Source organism: Rissa tridactyla, chromosome 13, assembly GCF_028500815.1.
Source record: "Rissa tridactyla isolate bRisTri1 chromosome 13, bRisTri1.patW.cur.20221130, whole genome shotgun sequence".
Lineage (NCBI taxonomy): Eukaryota > Metazoa > Chordata > Aves > Charadriiformes > Laridae > Rissa > Rissa tridactyla.
In genome coordinates this window covers 3,801,219-3,824,020 of record NC_071478.1, presented here as the reverse complement: position 1 = coordinate 3,824,020, position 22,802 = coordinate 3,801,219, and the positions used below count along the sequence as shown (strand labels likewise).

Genomic DNA, 22,802 nt, shown 5'->3' with positions numbered 1-22,802 from the left:
GCCTCCCCTCCTGGCGCTGGCGTGAAATACTTCTTTCTCTAAACAATCCCCAAAATGCATCGGTTAAAACCAAAAAATAACAGCACAAGGTGGAAGAGCAAATAGAGTGGGGCCCTCAAATATGAGAGGGAGAGGGGTGTCGGGGCTGGTGTGTGCCACACAGTGACGAGGGCTGTTCTCTCTTCATGGGGTTCAGATGGTTTCATACAATCATAGAATTGTTTAGGTTGGAAAAGACCTTTAAGATCGTTGAGTCCAGCCACTAACCCAGCACTGCCAAGTCCACCGCTAAACCATGTCCCTGAGCGCCACATCTACATGTTTTTTAAATCCCTCCAGGGACGGTGACTCCACCACTTCCCTGGGCAGCCTGTTCCAGAGCTTGACAACCCTTTCAGTGAGGAAATTTTTCCTAATATCCAACCTAAACCTCCCCTGACGCAACTTGAGCTTGTGGAATTCGAGTGTCCCACCTCCTCCCCACAGCTTTGAGCCAACCCCGCCCCCCACAAGCCGGCGTCCCCTCAGGAGGGCCGGGGGGCTGCGAGGGGACGGTCCGTTACACCCGCCCTCCCCCGTTCATGCCCGGTGAAGGGGCCGGCCCGGAGCAGGCCCGGCTCCCCGCGGCCTTGGCGACCGCTCGCCGCCTGTTGCTAGGGGCGGTCCGCGCGCTAACCGGCCCCCCCGCGCCACTTCCGGCGCTCCGCCGCGCCGCCCGCCCGCGGGGGTCTGGTTCCGGCGGCGGCGGAGCCGGGCGGGGGGGCGATGCTGCCCGGCGGCGGCGCCGCGGAGGCGGACGGGGCTGTGCGGAGGTTGCTGCGGGCCGGAACGGCGGCCAGGTCAGCGGGGAAGGCCCGGGGCGGGGGGGCGGCGTGGAACGGTCCCGGTGAAGGCGGCGGCGGCCCGGTGGGGCCAGCGGCCTCGGCCGGCCCTTCCCGGGAGCGGCGTGATGGGCGTCCGCCGCCGTCCCTGCAGCCAGAGGTACCGGCTGCCCGCTTATGTGGTCGGGTTTTTTTCCCCGTTTCAGGTATAAAGTGATGAAGAACTGGGGCGTGATCGGGGGGGTGGCCGCTGCCGTGGCGGCGGGGATGTACGTGCTGTGGGGGCCCATCACCGAGAGGAAGCGGCGGAGGAAAGGTAAGGGGCGGGGGGGGGAGGACAGCCTGCCCCGGCTCCGAAAACCCCCAGAATTAATGATTCTCTGCATTTTGGTTCGGCTGAGCGCTCTCCTGGCTGTTGGAAATGCACCTGTTTCTCTTTTTCATTATTAGCGCCTGTAAATTATTTTCTCTTGCTAAAGATAAAATTTTGGTCGCTGTCCTCTTTAGAAATGTAACAAATTAAAAATTATGTATTGAACAAAGGAGTTTTCTTACTTATGTGATGTATTAATTGTATCAATTGACATTTTTCTAAAATTGTGACATTTTTATGTCTTCTCTAAGTTCCTTACTGAACTGCTGCAGGTAACGCACCTTATTTTATTTTGCATTTTGGAATGCAAAATAAATGTGTCCTCGCTGAATGTTAGTACAAGAGAAGGGAAAGTCTCTCCCTAAGCAGAGTCGTACAGAAATACCTATTATTAATCCTTGGCAACCCAAGAGTTTTCATAACAATGTGAGGAAAGGACAAATCTCCCCCAAACCAAGCTGAAGCACCCAACGCTGCAGCAGTGACCCCCCCCCCCCCCGGCTCCCGTAAACTTGCACTGGGGTGTCTGCACTGTGTATTGGAACCAAGAATTTTACAGTTTGTACGGTAATTTGCAGATAATCCTGAACCTTAAGTCTTGTTGATAGAAATCTATTCCTATCAGAAAAAAAAGAGTATTTTTCAAATAAATTTTAAGATTTTAAGTAGTGTAAGTCTCAGAGACCACCATGTATATAAACACTTCATAGTATGCTGTTGCACATACCAGGGTCTTCTAGTTTTCATGGGGTGCAAGTACCAAATAAACTGAAATAATTTAGTACCTAACACAACCCTTGCTACTGAAAATGGTACGGTTTTCCTAGACTTTATAGTGTAAACTCTTACACTTCTATTTGTAGGGCTTGTACCTGGCCTTCTTAACTTAGGAAACACCTGTTTCATGAACTCTTTGCTGCAAGGCTTATCTTCCTGTCCCTCTTTCATCAAGTGGCTGGAAGAATTTACAGCACAATACAAGACAGAGCAGAACCAGTCCACTGAGCATCAATACTTGTCTGTCACTTTGCTGCATCTCCTAAGAGGTACTTTAATGTTTTCACGTCGTGATAAACTAAGAAGAAAATGTTTAGCTTAAGCTTTATTGTTTCTAGTCTCCTTTCCTAAAGAAAATAAGTTCATATGGTTTTGTATTCTTCTCTTTTTAATTTCCCTCTACTAACTTTGAACTCATTGGCCAAATTCAACCAACTTTCACGGAGTGGTAGTGATCCAAAAGGTATTAACTTACTGTACCGAGCCTAAAAAATGCAAAGCCCAGCTGCATGTGTCCCCAAAGCCGTTTGTTTCTTGGCCAACAGCTGAAAACTTTCAGGTTTAACTCTCCTGGCAATCGAGAAGCAGCGGGCAGCCAACCCAGCACCCCGCTCGTGGCTCCGAAGAAGCCGTTTGCCAGCGGGTTGAGCAAATCGAGGCAGGGGGCGACAGGGGTGCTGAAAATGTGGTTATGGAACCTGTTGCCACAGGCTTTAATGCTTTTGCTCTTCATAGAATATAAATGGTTAAAACCATATGAATATGGACTCAGTATAATTGAAGAAATAGGAAAAATATTATCACAATCAGATGGACACTCAGAATTCTATATAAAAGAAAAATAATGCGTTATAAAATGATTTAAGCATTTTTTTCCCAAGCTGACTATTTTACCCAAAATGTGGACTATTAAATGAGAAACTCTGTATGATGTTGGATACAAATGTTAAAGCCTCTAACCCCGATTTGGTAGCCCATTTCAGACTTGCCCCTGTGCTAAATTCATCTATCAGTTACATCCTATTTAAGCACTCAAAATGTTGAAGCGATTTGTTGGCTCTCCCTGGCTTTCCTCGCAGGCCTTTGTTTTAAAGGGAATCCATTGGAAGTTCTCACGCCTCAGGATATTGTTCATACTAAAATCGTGCCAGTTGATCGCATACATTTAACTGATGTAAGGATGATGGGGCATTGATACTGGGGTTTCTGTGACATGTAAACTACCAATTTTTACCCAGTCCATTGGTAAAAATTTGTCTTTTTCAGTGTTTATTCTCTGTGTAACAGTTAGTTGAGAAACCTTTAAATTTGCATAGATGAGGAGAATGTACGCAGTCAACCTGAATCAGACTAGAATGGTAATTAATCCATACTAGTTTGATTGTCATTGTCTACCTGTCTTAATCAAGAATAACTGCTCTAATTGATTGTATGATGCTTAAGTAACATAAAATCTAAAATAAACAGATTTGTGTTCTAACCAGTCTTTGTTTCCTAACCGGTTCTAACCGTTCTTTTCTTCCCTAACATTTTTAAATGCGATGTCTCTAGCTTTATCCTGCCAAGAGGTAACAGAAGATGACGTCCTGGATGCAAGCTGTCTCTTAGAAGTTTTAAGGCTGTACAGGTGGCAGATCTCATCATTTGAAGAGCAGGTGATTACAGAATTCAAGTTAAGACTGCCTGATAGGCACCTCACTGCTTAGATACGGAATACCAGAAAACTGAAGCTGTGATACTAATAGCCCCCAGTGTCAAAGCTGAATCTTTGTCGTAGTGAAAAGTTTGCTTTAAAAAGTGAAGGAAAACAACCTGTGATTGATGAATGGTGTTTTCGGTTTGCGTAGATATTTGTCATGGAAACCCTGGCTGCTTCAAAACCTCATACTTAATTACCTTCAGATTTGATACAATGGAGCCAGTAATATTAAAATAGAACAGACACAGCCCTAAATTCGCTATAGATAATGGGTCTATGCTAATGTGCCACACTGCATTGAGGGACAGACCCCACTAACATTTCCAAATTTAGTTACATGTAACATAAAAGATTTCTAATTTTTGTTTTCAGTATTTTCAGCCCCTAAGTAAGTGCAGCTGGCCAATGACCTCGACCAATTATCTCACTCATAAAACATGGTTCTATCTTCTATATCTCAGAGCCAAAGCAAACAGTATAGATTTCAAATACACTTTTATTGACATCAAGGAAAGCAGGCATTTGTGCATTCATTTTTCTTTCTTTCTCCGAGCATTTTAGTCTCTTGAGTTTATATGGCCCAGAATATTTTTAATGGGTGCTGGTACAAAATTCAGCTTTACAGAAGAAAGCTTTTTGACAAAACTGCAGCAAATGCACAAATGATTACTATTAATGTACAATTTCTTTTGGTTTTGGTTCCTCTTAAGTCTTATGCCTCTATCTAATAGGACGCTCATGAGCTATTTCATGTCCTTACCTCTTCATTAGAAGATGAACGGGATCGTCAGCCACGTGTGACACATTTGTTCGATGTGCATTCGCTGGAGGTGACTTCTTTACCGGTGTTATTTCATTATCAGGAGAAGTTTCTGTAGTCTGCCTAGATTCCTAAGTGTGTCAAGTATAAAGTGTCTGTTTAGAGACTGAAGATATTTTCACTATGTTTACAAAGCTGTTCTTTAGAACTCTGATAGAAATGAATCGACAGGTCAGGCAAACTAAAGAATAGAAAATGGTTTTCATAAGCAAATGTATTTGAGTTTACAGTGATCCCACTTTCATGAGGGCTTTTGCATTCCTAAACCCACTGAATATAGGGATTGAAATACCAGCACAGGACAGTAGTCCAGCGAAGCAGATACTCTTATCTCTAAGAGTTGACACATGAAAGAGGTTTGAAAACTGCAAACCAGAAATTTATGGAATAGTCCATTTGGAGATGAAATTTATCTTATCCTCCAGTTTAGTGGTAAATTTAGTGCAGATGGAAAGTTTCTACCTCTTTTTGTCTAAAATACATACAAAGGGTTTATAAAATCTGTTAAGCTTTTATTTCAGTACTCAGAGACAAAGAATTCTGCACATTAATTATTTGTTGTATTAGAAGTGTTTGTTTCGTCAATTATAAATTTGTCGCAAAGTAGGTTTTTTGGCCTTCCTCAAATATAGAGACACTGAAACTCCCACAATTGTTCTTAATGTCAGAAAAGCATATCAGGGATGAAATAAGAACATGTTTAATACTTAATGCTTTCTGAGGTGGGGTTAATGAAATCTTTTATCTTCCTCTGTAGCAGCCAGAAATAACCCAAAAGCAAATAAGCTGCAGAACAAGAGGTATGCGTTCTTCCATTCTGAAATATGAATATTCAGTCATAGTGTAGTCACTTTGTTTGTTAAAGGGATAATATTAATTGATCTTTGTCTGTATTGGACTGAAACATATCTCTTCAGCTATAACCCCCCCCATTAATTATTTTTCAGTGGGACAGAACATGTTTTAGAGCAGTTACTTTTGTTACTGTGGGCCAAAAATGTGGAATTAAGAGCAGTGAACATGGCTGTATTGAAACGAAAAGGACAATTTCAATTTTGTGTTTCAGGGTCTCTTCCCCCTGTGTCAAATCACTGGAAATCTCAGCATCCTTTTCACGGAAGGCTGACCAGCAACATGGTTTGCAAACACTGTGAACACCAGGTATAAGAATGCGTGTCTTGTAGTATGTATAATTGAAGGATGCCCAACACTCAGACCGCGTTTTGAAACCATCATCCCTTGTCTCTGACATAGACGGTTTAAGCTCCAAAGGTTTGCTGAACTGAGAGCTTACACTGTTACTTTTTCAGGTACTTATTACAGCATTGGTGCTGAACAAGAATGTATCACTAAATATACTGAAGAAAATTAAGCATGATCCACTTTGTGGGGTAACAGCTGCCTTATCGAACCGAATAATATCTTAGTATATTTAATATTCAGTACCACAGCTATGATATACTGAAAATCCACTCACATGGGTAGTGTTTTAGGACTAGCTATTCATTCAGCACGCAGTATTGAGTTTGCACATGCAAAGCCCAATTAAGTTGCAGTCCAGTTATCCAGAGTAAGGAGATGAAGGTAACCTGGACAGGGAAAAAATACAGAGAGTAAATATCATTTGTAGATCAAGCTGTAAGAGTACATTTAGTACTTTTACTTTTCAAAACCTTGTAAACAAATTTAAGTGAGCAGGGGCAGCTTCAGTACAGGCTAAGTAGCACCTGGTGTACCTCGTGTTCCCTGGCACTCTGCTTGGCAAAGTGGGGGGTTTTGACCCTATTCCACCAGATAATTGTGGACCAGGGGACATATGTTCATCTTTTATGAGGATGGCTAGGGTTTTTTTTGAACTGTCATAAATTTTAGCTCACTGGATACGTGAAATATTTCCTTGCAGAGCCCTGTGAGGTATGATACCTTTGACAGTCTCTCCCTGAGTATTCCAGCAGCTGTGTGGGTACGTATCCCTCATTAAGGCACGATCCAGCCCGTCTGCCTACGGCTGTGTCCTCATAACTTTATCTTCACTAGTACCTTTTAAAGATGCTACAGCCTAAGCGTAAATGAGTAGCTACAGTTTATTTTCTTGCCTTTTTATAAATGATCCCGTTGTGCTAACGCAGTACATTATCACTAACAGGTTGGTGCAAATTATCAATTAGTACAACAAACATGACTTTGTTGACACAAATAGAGTTTTCTGTTTCTCCTGGCGGAGTGTTTGGTCCTTTCTGCGTAATTTGAACAGACCAGATTGTACCCCGAGGGCTGTGTGTTTCTGGCAGTCTCGGAAGGTGACCTTCGGGTGCTCTGTCTCTGTGGTGGTAGTACACAAGTTACCCAATACAGGCTTTTGGATCAAGTGATTTCAGCTGGAAATTGTTTCTGGGTTTTTTTGGCTCTCTGAAAAAATGACAAAATGTTGTAGATTTTTGGGGCAAAATTGTGACATTTTTGAACTATAACAGTTTGTTACTTAATACCTGCTAGAGATTTGTCTTTCCAGACTAGTAGCAGACTACTTGCAGTCCTGGAAATTCTGAGTGGTGCCTACAGAACACACCCCTGGACAGCTAGGGCTGGGTTTTGGATGCATCTCGTGCTCTTTGTTTTATTTTATACCATCATTGAAGATTATGCCCTTCATACTTGGCACTATGTAGTATAGTCTACAAAAAAAATAGGAAGGAATGCCTAAATTTAACTAAATGCTGTATTTCTCCTATATAGAGGGTCAGAGTGCATAAAGTGACCCATGAAGTGCTGGAACTTTAGAGAAAAATAGTAACTGTAGTTTAAAACCCCACTAAAGGAGTCACACAGAGAGTCATAACTATTGTTCATATCTACAGGCCGTGATGTTTTCCATGTTTAATCCAGACTGAGGAGGAATCCCCACAGTTAGTTACATTGTCAGTGTTCTGTACTCAAATCCATTTAGTCAGTTTTCTCAAGAAATAAGTCTGTAATTCTGTAGTTTCTATGGAAGAAAATAAGAAAAACCTTTTCACAAAATTAAGTGGTATGCACCCTAGAACTACAGCAAATAATTTTGTTTTTTCATCCTAAGGGCCGTCCTATGACGCTGGACCACTGCCTCCATCATTTCATCTCCTCTGAATCTGTCAAGGATGTTGTATGTGACAACTGCACTAAAGTATGTCATTTTAATTTATATAACCTTATAGCTCAGTTTTAAGCCTGCTGACAGAATTACGGCTTCAGTTCTCTACTCCTTTCTTCGTGACTTCAGGAAAGCCTCTGGCCTGCCTGGGATTTCTTATATTTAAAATGGAGATCTTACCTCACAGAGTATTTTGAAGCTTTATTTATTACTAGTATTACAAAATTTACAAATATTTTGTTCTGCAATTACCCGGTATTATTTAGATAATATTTGACATACATTTTTTGTTCTGGTACTTTAAACAGTATTTTACAGTTGCCTGTCAGTTAATGATAGCACAGAGCCAAAGGGGCTTGTTTGTAAACCAACAGAAATGGCACATGACATGGTTGAAAAACAACAGAAATGGAGACTGGGCTTGTTCTGTCATTTCTGCTTGATTTCGGTTTAGACCTATTAGGATAGGTCAGCAATTCTTAGTAAAATTCCTAGAAAATAATGTAATTGATGGACTGAGAATAGTTCTAGATCGACAGTTACTGTTGTCCACGCTGTGCAGACCTGCACTATTATTAGTCATCTGATACAGCAGGTAATCAAATGACTATTTTTTCCCTTTGATTTCAGATTCAGGCAAAAGGGATTCTCAATGGACAGAGTGTAGAAAACCAGAGAACAACATTTGTTAAGCAATTAAAATTAGGAAAGGTGAGGCAAACTAACCCTCCAAACGTATTATTAAATCCTGTTATACAGTAAGTTCTTTGATCTCTTTGCTTGATGTCCACTTCTTGGTATTAGACTAAAGTTTTACTTAAAGTAAGCTCATTTGTCAACTATTTGTAGGCATTGAGGCCTCATTTCAGGAAAATATCAAAGTCCATAGCTTAAAGAATGTGAGTATTCTACTGTTATTCAGCAAAGCATTTAAATGTGAGTTGGGCTCGATGGCAGTTCATATGTCATGCATTAATTCTTGATTTCCTTGGTAAGTGAAGTGATTCATATATACAATGTTTGTAAGAACTTTAGCAATTGCATGTTTCAAAGAAATTAAAATGTTCTAAATACAGGTGGTTTAAGTGAATATGGTGCTAAACATCAGGTGTAGTTTATATTAGAAACTTATTATTTTTTTGCTCTGTAATCATATAATACAGAGGACAACAGGGCACTGGTCTGTAATTAACAGCCTTGGGTGCCATTAATAATAATGTGTACTTATTGTTAGAGGTTAACCCTGGCATGACTTTGAATGTCACATATTTATAACTGCTTGACCTTTTCTCCCCTGGTACTCTCGCTGTGCAAAGCTGTTACTTATTGAGTATTAGCAAATGTCTTATAACAACTTGCTCCAACAAATTTCAATCCTCATTTCCACCTTTCAGATCAACAAGCTAGATGAGGTTCATAGTGTGCTTTTTAAGAGCACACAAGTATTTTTATTTATTTTTCTTCCATTTGGAGAAAATTATTAACTCTAGCTATCTATCCTACTGCCTAGTGAGCGAGCATAGTGGCGGCATCAGAAATCTCAAGAGTTGTGAGTTAGTGTCATGTCTTAGGGGATACTATTGCCAGTAAGCTCACACGCAGATAGAGCAGCACATGGGGGAACAGTTCAGTGGTGTATTTCCTTATCCACTAGACTTACCAGTTCTGTTAGTATGCTTTTAACTTCGACGGCTGTTTTTCTTAATTTAAAATGTATTTTGTCTCTCCTTTTCTGTGGGATATTGCTGAAGCTTCCTCAGTGTTTGTGTATCCATCTGCAAAGACTGAGCTGGTCAAACCAAGGCACTCCTCTGAAACGTCACGAACACGTACAGTTCAATGAGTTCCTGATCATGGACATATACAAATATCGCATTCCTGTTCATAAATCAAGCCAAAATGAGCTGAATCAGAAAAACACTGAAGAGACAACACCTGGCACAAAGGATGGAATAGCAGTAAAACCTTCAGGTACTTATTTTGAAAATAAAAATCTTATCACGTATTTCTACGTTTCAGTGACAAAACATCATAATGTGCAGAACGAACATAAGAGCAGTGTCTTTATTTGGATCTGGGAAAAGAGGACACGTGGAAATCCCTTCCCTGCAAGCATTAGGATATACCCTGTTCCAACTTTACAGTTCAGCTTTGATAATTTAATTCGATCTTACTAAATATTAAAAAGAACTTACAAACAAACAAAATAATCCCAGATTGAACATAAAACATGTGAGTTTTGTGTTAAGGATGAAGGAATGTTGAACTCGGGAAGTCCAAGGGATTATCTTGTTAGTGATCTCTTCTAAGGCTTCAGGACAAGCATAGAAAGAATGCTGGGAATGGTGACTTCTTAAAAACAATTAAAAAATCTAGCTGTAATAGGTCTGTCATTTAGGCAGCTCAATATTCTATTTAGTTGGGATTTTGTAAACGTAGTCATTTTGATATTTGTGTCGTCTAGAAACAGTTACCACTGTCTTTGGATATTATACTCCTCTGCATCTCTTAGGGGATTGTAATATGTAATGAATTAAAATGAGTACAATACCTTCACATTCTGTGACGAAAGGTACTGCCGGAACAGAAGCACTGTTATTAGCAATACTAATAGTAGCATTTGAGTTAAATTACTGAGTGTCGTCTTTCTCTTGCAGATGCAGAACAACCATCTGGTACTAAACCGCTCTTTATGAATGGTGCCTGCTCCTCTTCATTTTTAATGTCCTCAGGAACTTTTCCACTTGCTGCATTCCCTGAATGCAGGTAAGTTAGAGATTTGTATCCTATTTTGTAATTTCTGTCCCTTCAAACTATGTCTTCCTTTATTCTGTCTTTACTGTGAGGCTGCATAGTCACAGAATTTAACATCCATCCTAGCTTCTGTGCAGAAATTCTTTTTCTTTTCTCTTGGCTCATTTTTATTGGTTTTCTTTGGCTCAGTTTCTCTCCTAGAAAAGACAGTATTGCATATTACAAGCAAAACTCAATCTCCCTTCTCTGGTTCATGATGCAGTAAATCATCCTTCTGAATAGCCATAATCTTATTCTTGCTGTTTTCGTCTACCCCTTCCTTTCATTTTTCCTCTACTCTGATTTTAAAACTATTGCAAGAAAGCCATAAATCTCTTACAGACTTTTTTCAAACATTGTATTTAACAAGCTTGATTTAAATTGCAACTGCCACGATTCTACTTGATGCTTCTCCTGATAATCTGTTTTCTTGGCTTTTGAGAATGTTCACTTACTGTCACACCAGTTAGTTCTATACCACTTCTTCTATCACCCATTCTGTATCTTCCCCATGTGGGAGACAATTCCCACAATCAGTGTGTGAAATAAGAAGCCTGGAAGCATTTTTTGCCAAGTGTTTGTTACGAAGACAGTTGTAGAGCAAGTCCTCCAAAGTGTGTCCAGTGTTATCCGTGGGTTACCTCCTGCAATTTTGCCTCTTTTCAGTTAAAAGCACATTCTTCTAGAATAGCTTTTCTGTCCAGTAACAACTTTAAGAACTAAATACTGGCACATTGGTAGGTTTGGTGGAAAACGCTGTTGAAAATTGAATCAGTTATGCTGTACAAAATGTAGTAGCGCTCTGTAGCATAAACTTTTACAATAAATGGTTTGGTTTTCTCAATAACAGAATAAAGCAGTACTGCAGTGAAGACTTAGTATACTGCAAAGTAACTGCAAGCCTGTATGTCTCTTACGGAGCTATTTGCTCTAAAAAGAAATTCAAACTGAAGACAAACCACATGGGGCTGCTTCTGGTATGTCGTGACCTGCAAGAGCTGCTGACCCTCTCCTTTTTCTCATTTGTTCTTCAGTTCCCCTGTATACCTTTACCGTCTGATGGCAGTTGTAGTTCATCATGGAGACATGCATTCTGGACATTTTGTGACTTACCGCCGCTCTCCACCTTCTCCTAAGAACCCACTCTCTGTCAGCAGTCAGTGGCTGTGGATTTCTGATGACACCGTTCGCAAAGCTAGTTTGCAGGAAGTCCTTTCTTCTAGTGCTTACTTGCTTTTTTACGAGCGTGTTCACTCGAGGGTACAGCACCAAAGCTTGGAGTTGAGGGCTGAAGAGTGATGAACAGAGCAGAAGAAGGACAAAAACTGACAAAATTCCTCTAATGAGATCTACGTTGCACCTCCTGTCTGTTATGCAAATAACCCACCACGGGCCCTTTAACTTTCCCCTCTCTCCATGGCAATGGCTGGCTCCTGCTGGGAGTTGTGTTTTGTACCAAAATTACGCTACCCAAAGTTGGTCTGCTAACGTCGTGCAGTCCAAAGTATATCTGTGTTAGAGAAGCAGTTATTCTGTTAGGTAGTAACTTTGTCAACATCACAGCTCTGAAACAGACATTTCAAACAGACTTCCCAAGGCTGTATTCCATATTCTGACACGTATGTAAATTTTCAAAGGGAGATGCTTAATCCTATACATTTCGCTGCAGACGTTTCTCAACAGGGGAGCCCCAGAAGTGGTTGATGGGAAGCTACTGTTATCAAAGGCAAAGATTTAAGAAACAAAGTGCCTTGAGCTTATTTGAGTATCTACCTTACCATTGTCTGAGTCTGCTGCATGTCAGTTGCGTTCTGATAAATGTCTCAAGATGATGGGATGAACTACTAACGGAATCGGATTTCTCTTGATGTCCTGGCTAATTAATAAATCTCTACATAATAGGCACGATGTGAAAAACAACTTCCCTGATCACATCATTTTCCTAATATTTTAGTTCTTTATACATCATAGGAATACTTCTGCTGATTGAAAGTGTGGTTTCCTTTTTCCAGGAGAAAATCTAAGTTTTTCAATCTATTAGGAACTGAGACCCTGATTTATTGCTCTGTATATTTGGAATATAGCTGAAATCAAGAGACAGAAGTGTTTGCTAGCAATCAGTATTGTAATTTCCTTCGTCACTATGAAGCTGTTGAATACGGTTGCTTGTAGTATTGACTACAACTTTTAATGCTGTGATTTCAAGGCTACTGTAATTGGTGTTCTAGACTTGCCCGTCCTATTTTAATGCTGAAAACTGCCATTTTTCATCAACCATTCAGATACATGCTGTCTGGCTTGCAGCTGAGCTTTAGAGCTTGTACCGGTTGTGATTGTGAGCTGAGATGTACAGCAACCCAAGCACCCTTGTGAAGTTAAGAGTATACGCAACTGAATCGGGACTGGTGGGCACTTACTTGTCTTGTGAAGTAGTGCAGCAGTCTGAAAAGACAGGTGTCACTGCATTAGATACAGATTGCTGTATAAATGGAAGTAAGGTGTAGTTTGCTGCTCTAGATTGTTTGACATGTAAAAAAAGAAGTCCCAAACAAAGCACGGAGGGAGAAGCAGCAAAATTTATCCTTTTGACTGCTTTGAAATTACCAGGAATAAAGTATGTAGGCTATTTTTATCTCTTTTCTATCAGACAAGCTTTTTCAGTGTAAAACAGCAACTACGTTTTCAAATGGTAACAACTGTCTTAATAGTTTTTTAGGGCAACTTTGTACCTCATGTATTCATATTGCTGCCCAAAGCTCATAGGCATTCAGAGTTCCTTAATGGAAGGCTCAAAACCAGCCAAACCAGGAGTGGTAATGGATGTATATGCAAAACTATTTACACAGCTGATCATTCCAGAGTATGGATCACAATTCCTGCTCCAAGTAATGCTCATAGCACATAAAATAGTCTTTATAAATCCACTGATATACTAGTTCCTGAGAAGTCTCCCTGTCTGTGCTAGGCTAGCAGTATCATGGTTTTAACCTTTCTATTTTAAGTGATGGAAAAGCAAGAAAAACGAACAAAACAAAAAACCTAGAAGGATGAAAAATGCCAAAAATGCCCCAGCCATTGACTTGGAGAAGGTGAGAACCCTCTGTTCTGGGCAGCACAGATGTGCAGCAGGAGCTCTATAAAGCAGTGCTGGATGTCATCTAAAGAAAAACATGCAAAGCATCGGGCTCCAGCAGGTCTACCATTTGTACCTCAGAACTTCAAAACATTTCCACTGCCAGCAACGTATATTCTGCAATATCTATTCTCAACAGGGTCTGTTTAGTTTTTAACTGAATTTTTGAGAAGTTCATCTGAACAGGTCACTTTGTTTAGAAAGCAGTAATGCTGGAGGTGGGTCAGAACATACGCACACAATAGGCTAAGTCTTAAATTTATCAGCTCGTAACAGGGACGGAAAGCCACATACTACTGCAAGCTTGCGTGTTCCATCTGTTTTTCTTTTGCATAGAGCTGCTTTCCAACAGGGACTGGTTTGATGAGAATGAACGCACAGTTGCTGTACCAACACCGATAAACTGCTCAATTTCACTCAGCTGCAGATTTCCTCCGAAAGCTTCCTCAAGGGCTATAAAGATGAGGGTGGAGTAGTCAGCATTTGTTCTAGTTTTCACTGTTAGGAAGGAGCAGGTGGTCTTGGCTTAGCCCTCAGTGTGAGGAAGGAAGTAAAGTGTCAGCACCTTGGTCCTGGTCCTGAGCTACGCTGGATGCTCCCAGCCTACTGTGAGCATCAAAGACCTCTGCAGATGTTTGCCACCCAACCCTCACCTTTTGAAGTCATTGGGCTCTGCACAGGCATATGAGGCTCATCAAATGCTGTTACTTACAAGCTTCCTGTGGTGGAGGTGGTGTTAATAAAATGTAAAAGGTGAAAAAAAAACACTAGGTAAGACCTCCATGATGACATCTCTGTGTTTGGATTATTCTGGTCTTATTTTGTGCATTATTTAAAAAATTATATTATAGCCAAACCACTGCACTGCTGTTTGAAGTTGTGTTTTCACTTCAGGGTATTTTTGTAACTGTACAGTAGCAATAAAAGAATAAACTTATTAGAGAAAGTAGCTGTTCTTGTGTGGTTATGTCTTGAAACAAAGGCCAAGCTATAAGCCAAACCACGTTTGATATATCCAATGGAAGCAGCACTTAACATTCTCTGGATAAGAAGCATTCATGCAGGAGCAATTCACACTATATATAGCATGTTCTGGTAGTGGCAGAGGGTGGCAAGTACCAACTCCAAATCATCTAAACAGACATAGCCCTAATGGACCTACTGCTGAAGGATAGAGCCCATCATTAATTCAGATGCTTGTACCCTGGTTACACGGGGATCAGGTCACATTCTCGCTCAGTACTTACCATTGCTTGATTCCTCAAGACCTGTCGGTGACTTTGAACAGCCTTTCCTCATTTCATCAGGATTCACTGCCAGGATGGAAGGTGATGGCTTTCAGGTAGTCAGAATGGAATCCCTACAGATGATTATTTAGAAAAACAGACACTCTCAGAAGTTGTAGCCTTTCATGCTGCATTGTCTGTATAAACGGTCCAACCCAGTCTCTCCCCAAGAGGTCATCTTATGGTTTCTGTACAAAGGACCTGCAGAAGAGGGGGCCCTTGCCCTGTGTGGTAGCACCTCGTGCTTCCTCCTGCCCCACCACGCCACTGACCAAAAGAACCCAGTCTCCCACAGAAGTAGAGCAGCAGAGGAACATAAGCAGGCAAAAGTCATAGTGACACTAAAACATGCAGCCAGCCATGTCACGCTCACTATATTCATATCTCAGTGCTCCTCCTTTTCATGTCAGTCTCACTTGTATTTTACATTTTAAAAACACGCAATTCATAGCTCATCGACAGAGCATACATGGAAGTGTCACCTGTTGAACAGTATCAGCTTTCAGGCTCACTGTAAATGATTACGTCTTGTACTTTGTAGTATTTATAAACTGTTTCATTGGGATCTGAAGGATATAGAGTAATTTGATCTTTTTGGAAAACTGGCCAGATTAAGATCAGTTGAGAACAAACCTCCTCCTGAGCAAAGCCAAGGATATTACTCATTGAAAATGTATGTATCGGCAGGACTACAGCAACATTTCAGAGAGAAAGGATTCTTGGCATTTAAAATCAGTAGTTGCAGTCTTTATTAGCAAGTTACCAAGTACACTATCTCCTCTCCTAGTTTAATTTGCTCATCTGGTTCCTTGGATCATCAAAGACAGTGTTTGAGTGAGAATTTGACAGTTATGTTGGGGAAGAAAGCTCCTGTTTTCAGAGTCAAAAGGTGCTTGATTGCTGTATAATTCACTTCTTGGCTATAGCCATCACTTTCCGAAAAGTGAGGTTGATTCTTGGGGCAAGTACTCTCTTGCGGATGGGCAGGCTGTGGTACCAATACACGTTGGTGGGGTACTTCATCATCAGCAGGCTGCCGTGGGCCAGCTGCAGTTTGATGGGCTTGATGTGGCGCGTTGCGTTTTTCCCTCTGGAATCACAGTGCCTGAAAACAAAGTCCCTGCAAGCTCCAAAGGACACAGAGGCAATAGGACTGCGTGGAACCAGTTCCCTCTCATCATCTCGATGTTCACCTATGTGGTCCCCACCATCTTTATATCTGTACACAGAACAGATTAATTAGTTCTTCTACCAATCTAATTAAAGGAATGTAAACCAATTTGTCAATGATCTGTCAGTAGCGTTGCACAAGCAATTTTTCATTTGAACAAGCTGCTTGATGCAATCGGAGATCAGACATACCTGTTAATGAGAACAAAATTAAAAGTATGTCCTGTGTCCAAAGCGATGCGGTCTCTGATATGGTTGAGAACTGGTATCCACGGCTTAGGAGAAAAGGTAACGCCTGAATAAGTGTATGTTAACTCAGGATCTCCATAGGTTACCTGCTTCCTTGGAATGTGATGCCATTTGCCAAACACATGCAATTTCGTCATTTCACCTGTTTAAACAAGAGATGAGAAGGAATAAAACCAACTTTGTATTACCTCTGCAGTTCACAGTTTCAACAATCTTGGTTTGGAGCTTCTGTGAAACTCCCGTGGGACAACAGAAATGAGGATGCTGATGACAACCCAAAAGCTGTCATCTGTGGTCAAGTGTCTCTGTCCTAACAAAGTACTTAACTCTCAAGCGCGACGCTGCTTTATGACCACTGAATGCAACGAACGGGGATGAGCATCCCCATCATATTCTGTTGTTGAATTAACGTGACGGGGGATGTCTCATATACTACATCTACCAACAGCCTCCTGTCATCCTTCCAGGACTAGCCCTGTTCTCTGCAAACATTAAAACGTGAATGAAACCGCTTGTCACGCACTTCAAGCTAAGTAAAACAGGACCAGACCTGTGCTCGCACTTCACTTGGCAGGGCTGGATTATGCAAACACCGGGCGCCTGCAGAAACCTTCCCACCGCCCAGCAGCTCTGCCCAGGCCACCGGAATCACCCCGGCACTCGCCTTGGGCGGGCCGGGCCGGGAAGGGAAACACTTCACCGGGCGGGGGCCCGGGGGACTGTAAACCGAGCCCTCCCTGCGGCCCTTACCTTCGAAGTATTCCACCTCCTCCTCCAGCCGCTGAAAGATCTCGTCAGCCTCGGCCTTGCCGAAGAGGAGGCGGTAGTCGCAGCTGAGGCCCTCGGCGCGGATCTCCTGCCAGGGGGGCTGCCCCGGGGCGGGCTCCGCTGGCCGCGGCCTCTTCCCGCCGCCCCCCGCCTCACCGGGGGGGCGTTTAACCACGTATCTGTCCATCGGCCGCCGCTCGGAGACACCGACAGCGGCGGGGACACCCGCCTCAGCACGGTCGCCTCCTCCTCCCTGCGGCGAGACCGAGCTGTATCGGCGGGAATCCCCTCAGCAGCTACGGAGGGAGGGAAGGGGGGGGGGGGGGAATCGAGCGGGGCCAACACGCACGCGCAGGGCGTGCCCACACCGCCCTCTCTTGAGCAGGCCCCGCCCCTGCGCGCGCACGCGCGCGCTTTTGGCGCCAAATCGTCACCCCGCCCACCCGCCCGGTGCCGGACCGCTGCTGCCCCTCAGCTCTGCCGCCCCTCAGCTCTGCCGCCCCTCACCGCTGCCCCTCGCCCGCTCCGCCGCCGCCGCCATGATCGGACAGAAGACGCTGCACTCCTTCTTCAGCGCCGCGCCGGCGAAGAAGCGCAGCCGCTCTCCGGAGGCGGGCAGCGATGAGGAGGTAGCGAAAGGGGGGTCGGGGGCGCCGGCGGCCCTGTAGGGGCAGGGAGGGCTGACGAACGGCGGGCTGGTGGCTGTGGAAGGGGGGGTGTCTCGCGGCTGTGGAGAAGGGGGGTCTTGCGGCGCTTGGCGGCCGTTGGTGGGGTGGGGAAGCCACGCGCCACCCGGCTGCTTCCAAAAACCCCGCGCTCCTGTCACGCCTGACTGAGCTGCTAATCGAGGCCGCGCTCCGCCGTCGCCCAATGGGCGCTGGGAGCCGCCGCCGCGTCACGGTTGCTAGGCAGAGCGGCTCTCCGCCGGCTGCGGCGAGCCAGTAGGGAGGAGCGTGTTCTTCCCGTTAACCAATGGGTTTAGGCTTCCCGCTTGTGGGTGGGGCTGGTTTGGCGCGGTGGCCAATGGGGGCGGGCCCGCTGTTGTTTTGCCGCGAAATACCCGCGTGTGCGCGGCCGCCCCGCGGAGGGCGGGGCGCGGCGAGGCCATGGCGGTCCTTCTGCTCCCGCTGCTGGGCCTGTGGGTGGGCCGCGTCGCCCCCCGCTCGCACTGCAGCCGCCTCTTCGCTCGCCCCTTCCAGGTCAGCGCCGTGAAGAAGGCGAAGGCGGCGGGAGATGAGACGGGCAAGGCCTCGCTGCTGAGCCCCGAGCAGTTGGAGCGGATCCGCAAGAACAAGGAGGCGGCGCGGCAGCGGCTGGCCGAGCGCAATGTCCCCCCGGGCTTCGGGGAGAGCTGGCGGCGGCAGCTGGCCGGGGAGTTCTCGAAGCCATACTTCGTGGAGGTGAGCGAGGCGGGCTCTTCCCGGGCGGCGGGGCTGCTGCCCGCTGTCCCTGGGCTGAACCCCCCCCGCCCCGATTTTCCCCCCTCAGCTGATGGCGTTTGTAGCAGAAGAGAGGAAACGCTACACGGTCTACCCACCCCCCGACCAAGTCTTCACCTGGACGCAGATGTGTGACATCAGGGATGTGAGTAGAGCCTGGGGAGAGGTGAGGGGGGTCCCACCAGCTGCTGGTGCATCTAAAACGCTGAAAACACATGGTTGAGGGCACAAACACCTTAATTCGATGTTTGGTCCCTTAAGCTTCATCCCATGTGAGGTGGATGCTGTTGTTTCTCTCTCCAAACTTGTAAATCTTGGCTTCTCTTTCATCTCTGATACTGAAACACTGTTTTATTGTTTTATTGCTCTCACTGGCCACAGAATTTCCTTCAAAACTTTAGTTGGACTTTTGACCTTTTTTCCTGTGTTACCAAACTAATGTAGCACTTAATTTTTGGATCTTTTGCATCGCTTTTTTAATTGCTGTGTAGTGAACTATAATTAAAAAAAAGAAAGATAGTGATTAAGGTAATCTCGCTGCTAATAAGCCACGTCAAAAACATGGCAGCAAGTGTGGCATAAAACTAAAACATGAGGAAATCTACTTGGAAAATGCCTTCACAAGGTGTTTTATTGCGGCTCTTAGAAAACGTTGGTCTTTTGCACTCAAAATATCTTCATGATCTTAGCAGCAAAGCTGTAGTGATGTTAATCCTTACTGTTAGGGCGGGACTGTGTTCTCTAACTTGTTTATAATGAGATGCCAGTGATTGATCTTCAGTTTCTGGGGTTTGGGGTTTTTTTTCTGTGTGTTTGTTTTAGGGTGAAGGTCATTTATAAGCCTTTTTTTTTTTCTCCCCTCTTATGCGAATAATACTGATTATAATTCAGTGCTAACAAAGGTCTGCTTTCAGGTAAAGGTTGTCATTCTGGGACAAGATCCGTATCATGGACCTAATCAAGCTCATGGGCTCTGTTTCAGTGTCCAGAAGCCTGTTCCACCTCCTCCCAGGTATGACAGCGCTCAATTTGCAAAATCCCTTTTCTTTACAAATTTTTTGCAGTTCCCTGTTAATTATGGCTGTGAATCAGCTAAGTGGTAGGACGCATGTTGCGACTGCTGAAATTTGAGTTGCGTATTGCCTAGAAAAAAGCATCACTGCAAAATTTTGGATAATTCTGTATAGTTTGATATTCTGAAGAGCATACGGGACATAAATTTGCATTTTCAGTTGTGCTGAGACCTTCTCATTAAGCTTCCTCCTTTGTGTGCCTGGATAGGTGCTTGTTACCCTGCTTCTACAAATGGCTTTATCATCTTAAGCGATAAGATTAAAATCGGTACTCTTCTTGTTTAGCGTAATAGCAGTAAGTGGTGCTGTTTGCTCTTATCGTTGAGCATGCGTATTTAAAATCTTCTGATGTTTTTGTTTGCAGCTTGGAGAATATTTACAAAGAACTGTCTACAGATATTGAAGGCTTCACTCATCCTGGTCACGGTGATTTAACTGGCTGGGCGAAGCAAGGTGAGTTAAAAGACACTCTAGTAATGTGTCATGAAGAAGTCTGGCTAGAGAAAAACCTCATGGTTGGAAACAGGCCATCTGTAAAAGAAAATAAATTCTGAGCGCTTGTCGCTTAACAGGTACCTTAGAATGAAAATCTAATTTATCATTTCTCAGGGGAAGAGGGGGAAAAAGCAATTAACGCTCGATCCTGCTTCATCCTCCATCCGTCTGCTTTGTTTTTTGGTAGGAGTGCTCCTGCTCAACGCTGTCCTGACGGTGCGAGCTCACCAGGCCACCTCCCACAAGGAGCGGGGCTGGGAGCAGTTCACGGACGTGGTGGTGTCCTGGCTCAACAAGAACTTGCACGGGGTTGTCTTCATGCTGTGGGGTGCCTACGCCCAGCGGAAAGGCAGCTCCATTGACCGGGTACAGGTTACTCCTTCTCATCTCCTCCCCCTCGCTAATTTTTTTCCTTCAGTTGGGTGGACACTAGAGGGCACTTCCCTTACGGAATTGGGGGTTTCTCCCTGCTTGAACTGTGCTGTCAAATTTAGTCGCCCTTCTCTTCCAGCTTAGCCTTTTGCCAGAATTAAGCAATAAAAGTGGAGCAAGTGTAACCTTCTGTTGTCAGAAAAGCCTTCAGTTCAGGACAGAGCTGGTTTTTTTTCTAGGAAAAAGCTCATGAATAAGTATGGAATTTGTTGTTAGGATTACAGCAATTGAAAAACGGCCAGGGTGTTACTGTTGCTTGACGTAGTCCATCCTCCTCTGCTCAGTGGGATAAAAGTCTTGGTCCTCATGACCCGTTTTTTGGGTCCTGAGGCTGGTGGCTGAGGAGGTGCAGAGAGGAAATCACACCTGCGTGGTGGGGGCAGACGCAGCCAGCCTTGTCCAGGGAGCTGAAAACATGCAAATCTTAACGAGCGGTTTCCTCTAATGCTTTACAGAAACGCCACCACGTCCTGCAGACGGTTCATCCCTCGCCTCTCTCTGTCAACAGAGGGTTTTTCGGCTGTCGCCACTTCTCGAAGACGAATGAATTGCTCAAGAAATCCGGCAAGGAGCCCATTGACTGGCGAGCGCTCTGAGCTGTGGGCAGAGGCTGTGGGGTCTAATGGTTGGAAAACAGCCCCTGTCTCAGGGGTTGTCTCGTTTCTGAAAAACTTCTGCTGACCTGAGAAATTACTCTGTGGATATTGATCAAGGAACAAATGACCAAACTTTCAGAGATGTTATATATTTTTTTAAAAATGTTTTTTAAAGAGCAGGTTGGAGTGTTACGTGGACAACTTCTCTGCTGTTTGAACAGGTCTCAGCCTAGTTTGAAGCAAAAAAAAAAAAAAAAGACTTCTATATTAATTTGTGTGTGTTTATTCTAACGGGAATATATTTTCAGGCTCTTGTGAAGGGATGTCATTTCCTACAGGTGAAGCTGTTCAGCTGTTGTAAATACCCTGCTTTGCCTCCTCCCGCTTTGCCTCCTACTGCGCAAATCCACATTTCATATTTGGGGGTGCGGAGCTGACTCCATGGGAGAAAATGGTTTGAGCTTTTTAGCTGCAGATTGCGAGTTTTATTAGAAATAACGTCCTCTTGGGACCGTAAAGACTGTACACTGTCAGAAGAGTTACTTGATGTATCTGTACTCTCAAGGTTTTGGGGTAAATTCCCCCCAGCAGCCGAGGGGAGGCTGCGACCAAGGCTGTGGTCGTGCTCTGAGGTTTTTGTTGGCATTTAGAGAGGAAAATCCTAAGTTTTTAGATTCTTTCTGGGTGCGTTAATCGCTTGGATGCCAGGTGAGCTGTGATGACTGTGAACTTCGTGGTACCTGCCAATGGCAGCAGCAAAGGTTTGTTCATCAAGATCTGCCAACCGAAGGGGTGACGGTTGCGAATTACTTAAGATCTTAAAAGATCTTAAAACAGGGAGGTTTGTGCTTTGCCTTCACAGGAGCAAATCTGGTTTCTGGCCACCGTTGAAAATAACTGTTGGGACTTCAAGGATGAAGGCAAGGTTGGACTTCACACCTCTGGGTTTCCACTTCATCTTTGACTTTATAATTGCTGTAATGGAACCGAAGTGCCTTCTTTGTTGTGAAACTACATCGCTTTTCATAGAATGATGCTGTAAACCTTTCGTTGCTATCTGCTCCGATAGGTAACACTAGTACAAGTGAAGTTTACACTTTCTGTGGCCGTGTTGTATTTTTTTGTTTGGTTGTTGTTCTTTTTTCCCCAGGTTTGTTTTTTGTTTTTTTTTTTTTAAATAAAAATTACTTGGTTTATGTTGTGGTGTGATCTTACGTTGGTAGGAAGGGACGGGTGCAATCTTACGTTGGCAGGGAGAGACAGGTGCCGAGGTGAGGCCCTGGCTCTGCAATGGCTGCTGGCCTGGGGGGGTCCCTGCTCCGCCGTGGGGACACAAAGCCGCTGGTGTCGGACCTCCTCCTCCTCGCCCCCGTGACCGGGCGCGGGGCCAGGGCACCTTTGTCCCCCAAGGATCCGGTGTCCCGTCCGGCCACGCCAAGGGCCTCCCCTCCTGTCCCTTTCCACCCTCCCCTCCAGCAGAAGTTTTCCAAGGGAAATATTTCTGCTTGACGTTACCGTCACGTGCCGGAACGCGACCGCAGGGCAACGGCCGGGCTCGGGGGAGTCGGGAGGGACGGGGTGGGGGGGGGCTCACCCAACGGCCTGCCACCCAGCCCCCCCGGCCCGGCCTGCATGGAGTGACCGGTCGAGATAAGCGTCACCGGCGGTGTCGGCGTGGGCAGTCGTGACCGGCGCTTGTCGCACCCATGGTGAGTGGTATCGTCCCCCTCAGGAAGGGCCCCGGGAGC

At 44.5% G+C, this 22,802-nt stretch overlaps 3 protein-coding genes across 8 annotated transcripts; 2 read left to right on the top strand and 1 right to left on the bottom strand.

The window, feature by feature from the left end:
• Window positions 1-719: 719 nt before the first annotated feature.
• USP30 (ubiquitin specific peptidase 30) lies at window positions 720-14,492 on the top strand. 3 transcript variants are annotated; one of them, XM_054219651.1, is made up of 13 exons: window positions 720-839; window positions 1,028-1,137; window positions 2,058-2,240; window positions 3,523-3,626; window positions 4,402-4,500; window positions 5,251-5,290; window positions 5,557-5,651; window positions 6,394-6,453; window positions 7,567-7,653; window positions 8,251-8,331; window positions 9,372-9,591; window positions 10,278-10,386; window positions 11,448-14,492. In XM_054219651.1, the coding sequence occupies exons 1-13, from the start codon at window positions 766-768 to the stop codon at window positions 11,710-11,712; spliced, it is 1,527 nt and encodes a 508-aa protein (XP_054075626.1). In that variant the 5' UTR covers window positions 720-765; the 3' UTR covers window positions 11,713-14,492. The 3 variants fall into 3 exon arrangements, with proteins under 3 accessions (XP_054075626.1, XP_054075624.1, XP_054075627.1); XM_054219649.1 differs by having other exon boundaries at window positions 5,248-5,290; XM_054219652.1 differs by lacking the exon at window positions 8,251-8,331 and having other exon boundaries at window positions 5,248-5,290.
• Window positions 11,564-17,317, bottom strand: ALKBH2 (alkB homolog 2, alpha-ketoglutarate dependent dioxygenase). Of its 3 annotated transcripts, XR_008469163.1 has the most exons (4): window positions 17,002-17,317; window positions 16,338-16,393; window positions 14,794-14,906; window positions 11,564-11,701 (listed from the first exon to the last, which is right to left on the bottom strand). XR_008469163.1 is itself a non-coding variant. In XM_054219653.1 (3 exons), the coding sequence occupies exons 1-3, from the start codon at window positions 17,204-17,206 to the stop codon at window positions 15,742-15,744; spliced, it is 714 nt and encodes a 237-aa protein (XP_054075628.1). In that variant the 5' UTR covers window positions 17,207-17,317; the 3' UTR covers window positions 15,558-15,741. The 3 variants fall into 3 exon arrangements, 2 of the variants coding, with proteins under 2 accessions (XP_054075628.1, XP_054075629.1); XM_054219653.1 differs by lacking the exons at window positions 11,564-11,701; window positions 14,794-14,906 and adding an exon at window positions 15,558-16,051 and having other exon boundaries at window positions 16,195-16,393; XM_054219654.1 differs by lacking the exons at window positions 11,564-11,701; window positions 14,794-14,906 and adding an exon at window positions 15,924-16,051.
• Window positions 17,318-17,477: 160 nt separating this feature from the next.
• On the top strand, window positions 17,478-22,250 carry UNG (uracil DNA glycosylase). 2 transcript variants are annotated; one of them, XM_054220012.1, is made up of 7 exons: window positions 17,478-17,648; window positions 18,219-18,419; window positions 18,508-18,603; window positions 19,373-19,470; window positions 19,896-19,984; window positions 20,214-20,392; window positions 20,914-22,250. In XM_054220012.1, the coding sequence occupies exons 1-7, from the start codon at window positions 17,559-17,561 to the stop codon at window positions 21,052-21,054; spliced, it is 894 nt and encodes a 297-aa protein (XP_054075987.1). In that variant the 5' UTR covers window positions 17,478-17,558; the 3' UTR covers window positions 21,055-22,250. The 2 variants fall into 2 exon arrangements, with proteins under 2 accessions (XP_054075987.1, XP_054075986.1); XM_054220011.1 differs by lacking the exon at window positions 17,478-17,648 and having other exon boundaries at window positions 18,080-18,419.
• The last annotated feature ends 552 nt before the right edge of the window (window positions 22,251-22,802 follow it).

Bases quoted from the DNA above. Each gene is read 5' to 3' on its own strand.
- USP30 (XM_054219649.1), top strand. From the start codon at position 766: ATGCTGCCCGGCGGCGGCGCCGCGGAGGCGGACGGGGCTGTGCGGAGG. The intron at 1,138-2,057 runs GTAAGGGGCGGG...TTCTATTTGTAG, and splicing joins GAGGAAGCGGCGGAGGAAAG to GGCTTGTACCTGGCCTTCTT. The intron at 5,291-5,556 runs GTATGCGTTCTT...TTTGTGTTTCAG, and splicing joins AATAAGCTGCAGAACAAGAG to GGTCTCTTCCCCCTGTGTCA.
- ALKBH2 (XM_054219653.1), bottom strand. From the start codon at position 17,206: ATGGACAGATACGTGGTTAAACGCCCCCCCGGTGAGGCGGGGGGCGGC. The intron at 16,394-17,001 runs GTAAGGGCCGCA...TTGTTTAAACAG, and splicing joins GGAGGTGGAATACTTCGAAG to GTGAAATGACGAAATTGCAT. The intron at 16,052-16,194 runs GTATGTCTGATC...TTCTGTGTACAG, and splicing joins AATTTTGTTCTCATTAACAG to ATATAAAGATGGTGGGGACC.
- UNG (XM_054220011.1), top strand. From the start codon at position 18,126: ATGGCGGTCCTTCTGCTCCCGCTGCTGGGCCTGTGGGTGGGCCGCGTC. The intron at 18,604-19,372 runs GTGAGTAGAGCC...GTCTGCTTTCAG, and splicing joins AGATGTGTGACATCAGGGAT to GTAAAGGTTGTCATTCTGGG. The intron at 20,393-20,913 runs GTACAGGTTACT...AATGCTTTACAG, and splicing joins AAGGCAGCTCCATTGACCGG to AAACGCCACCACGTCCTGCA.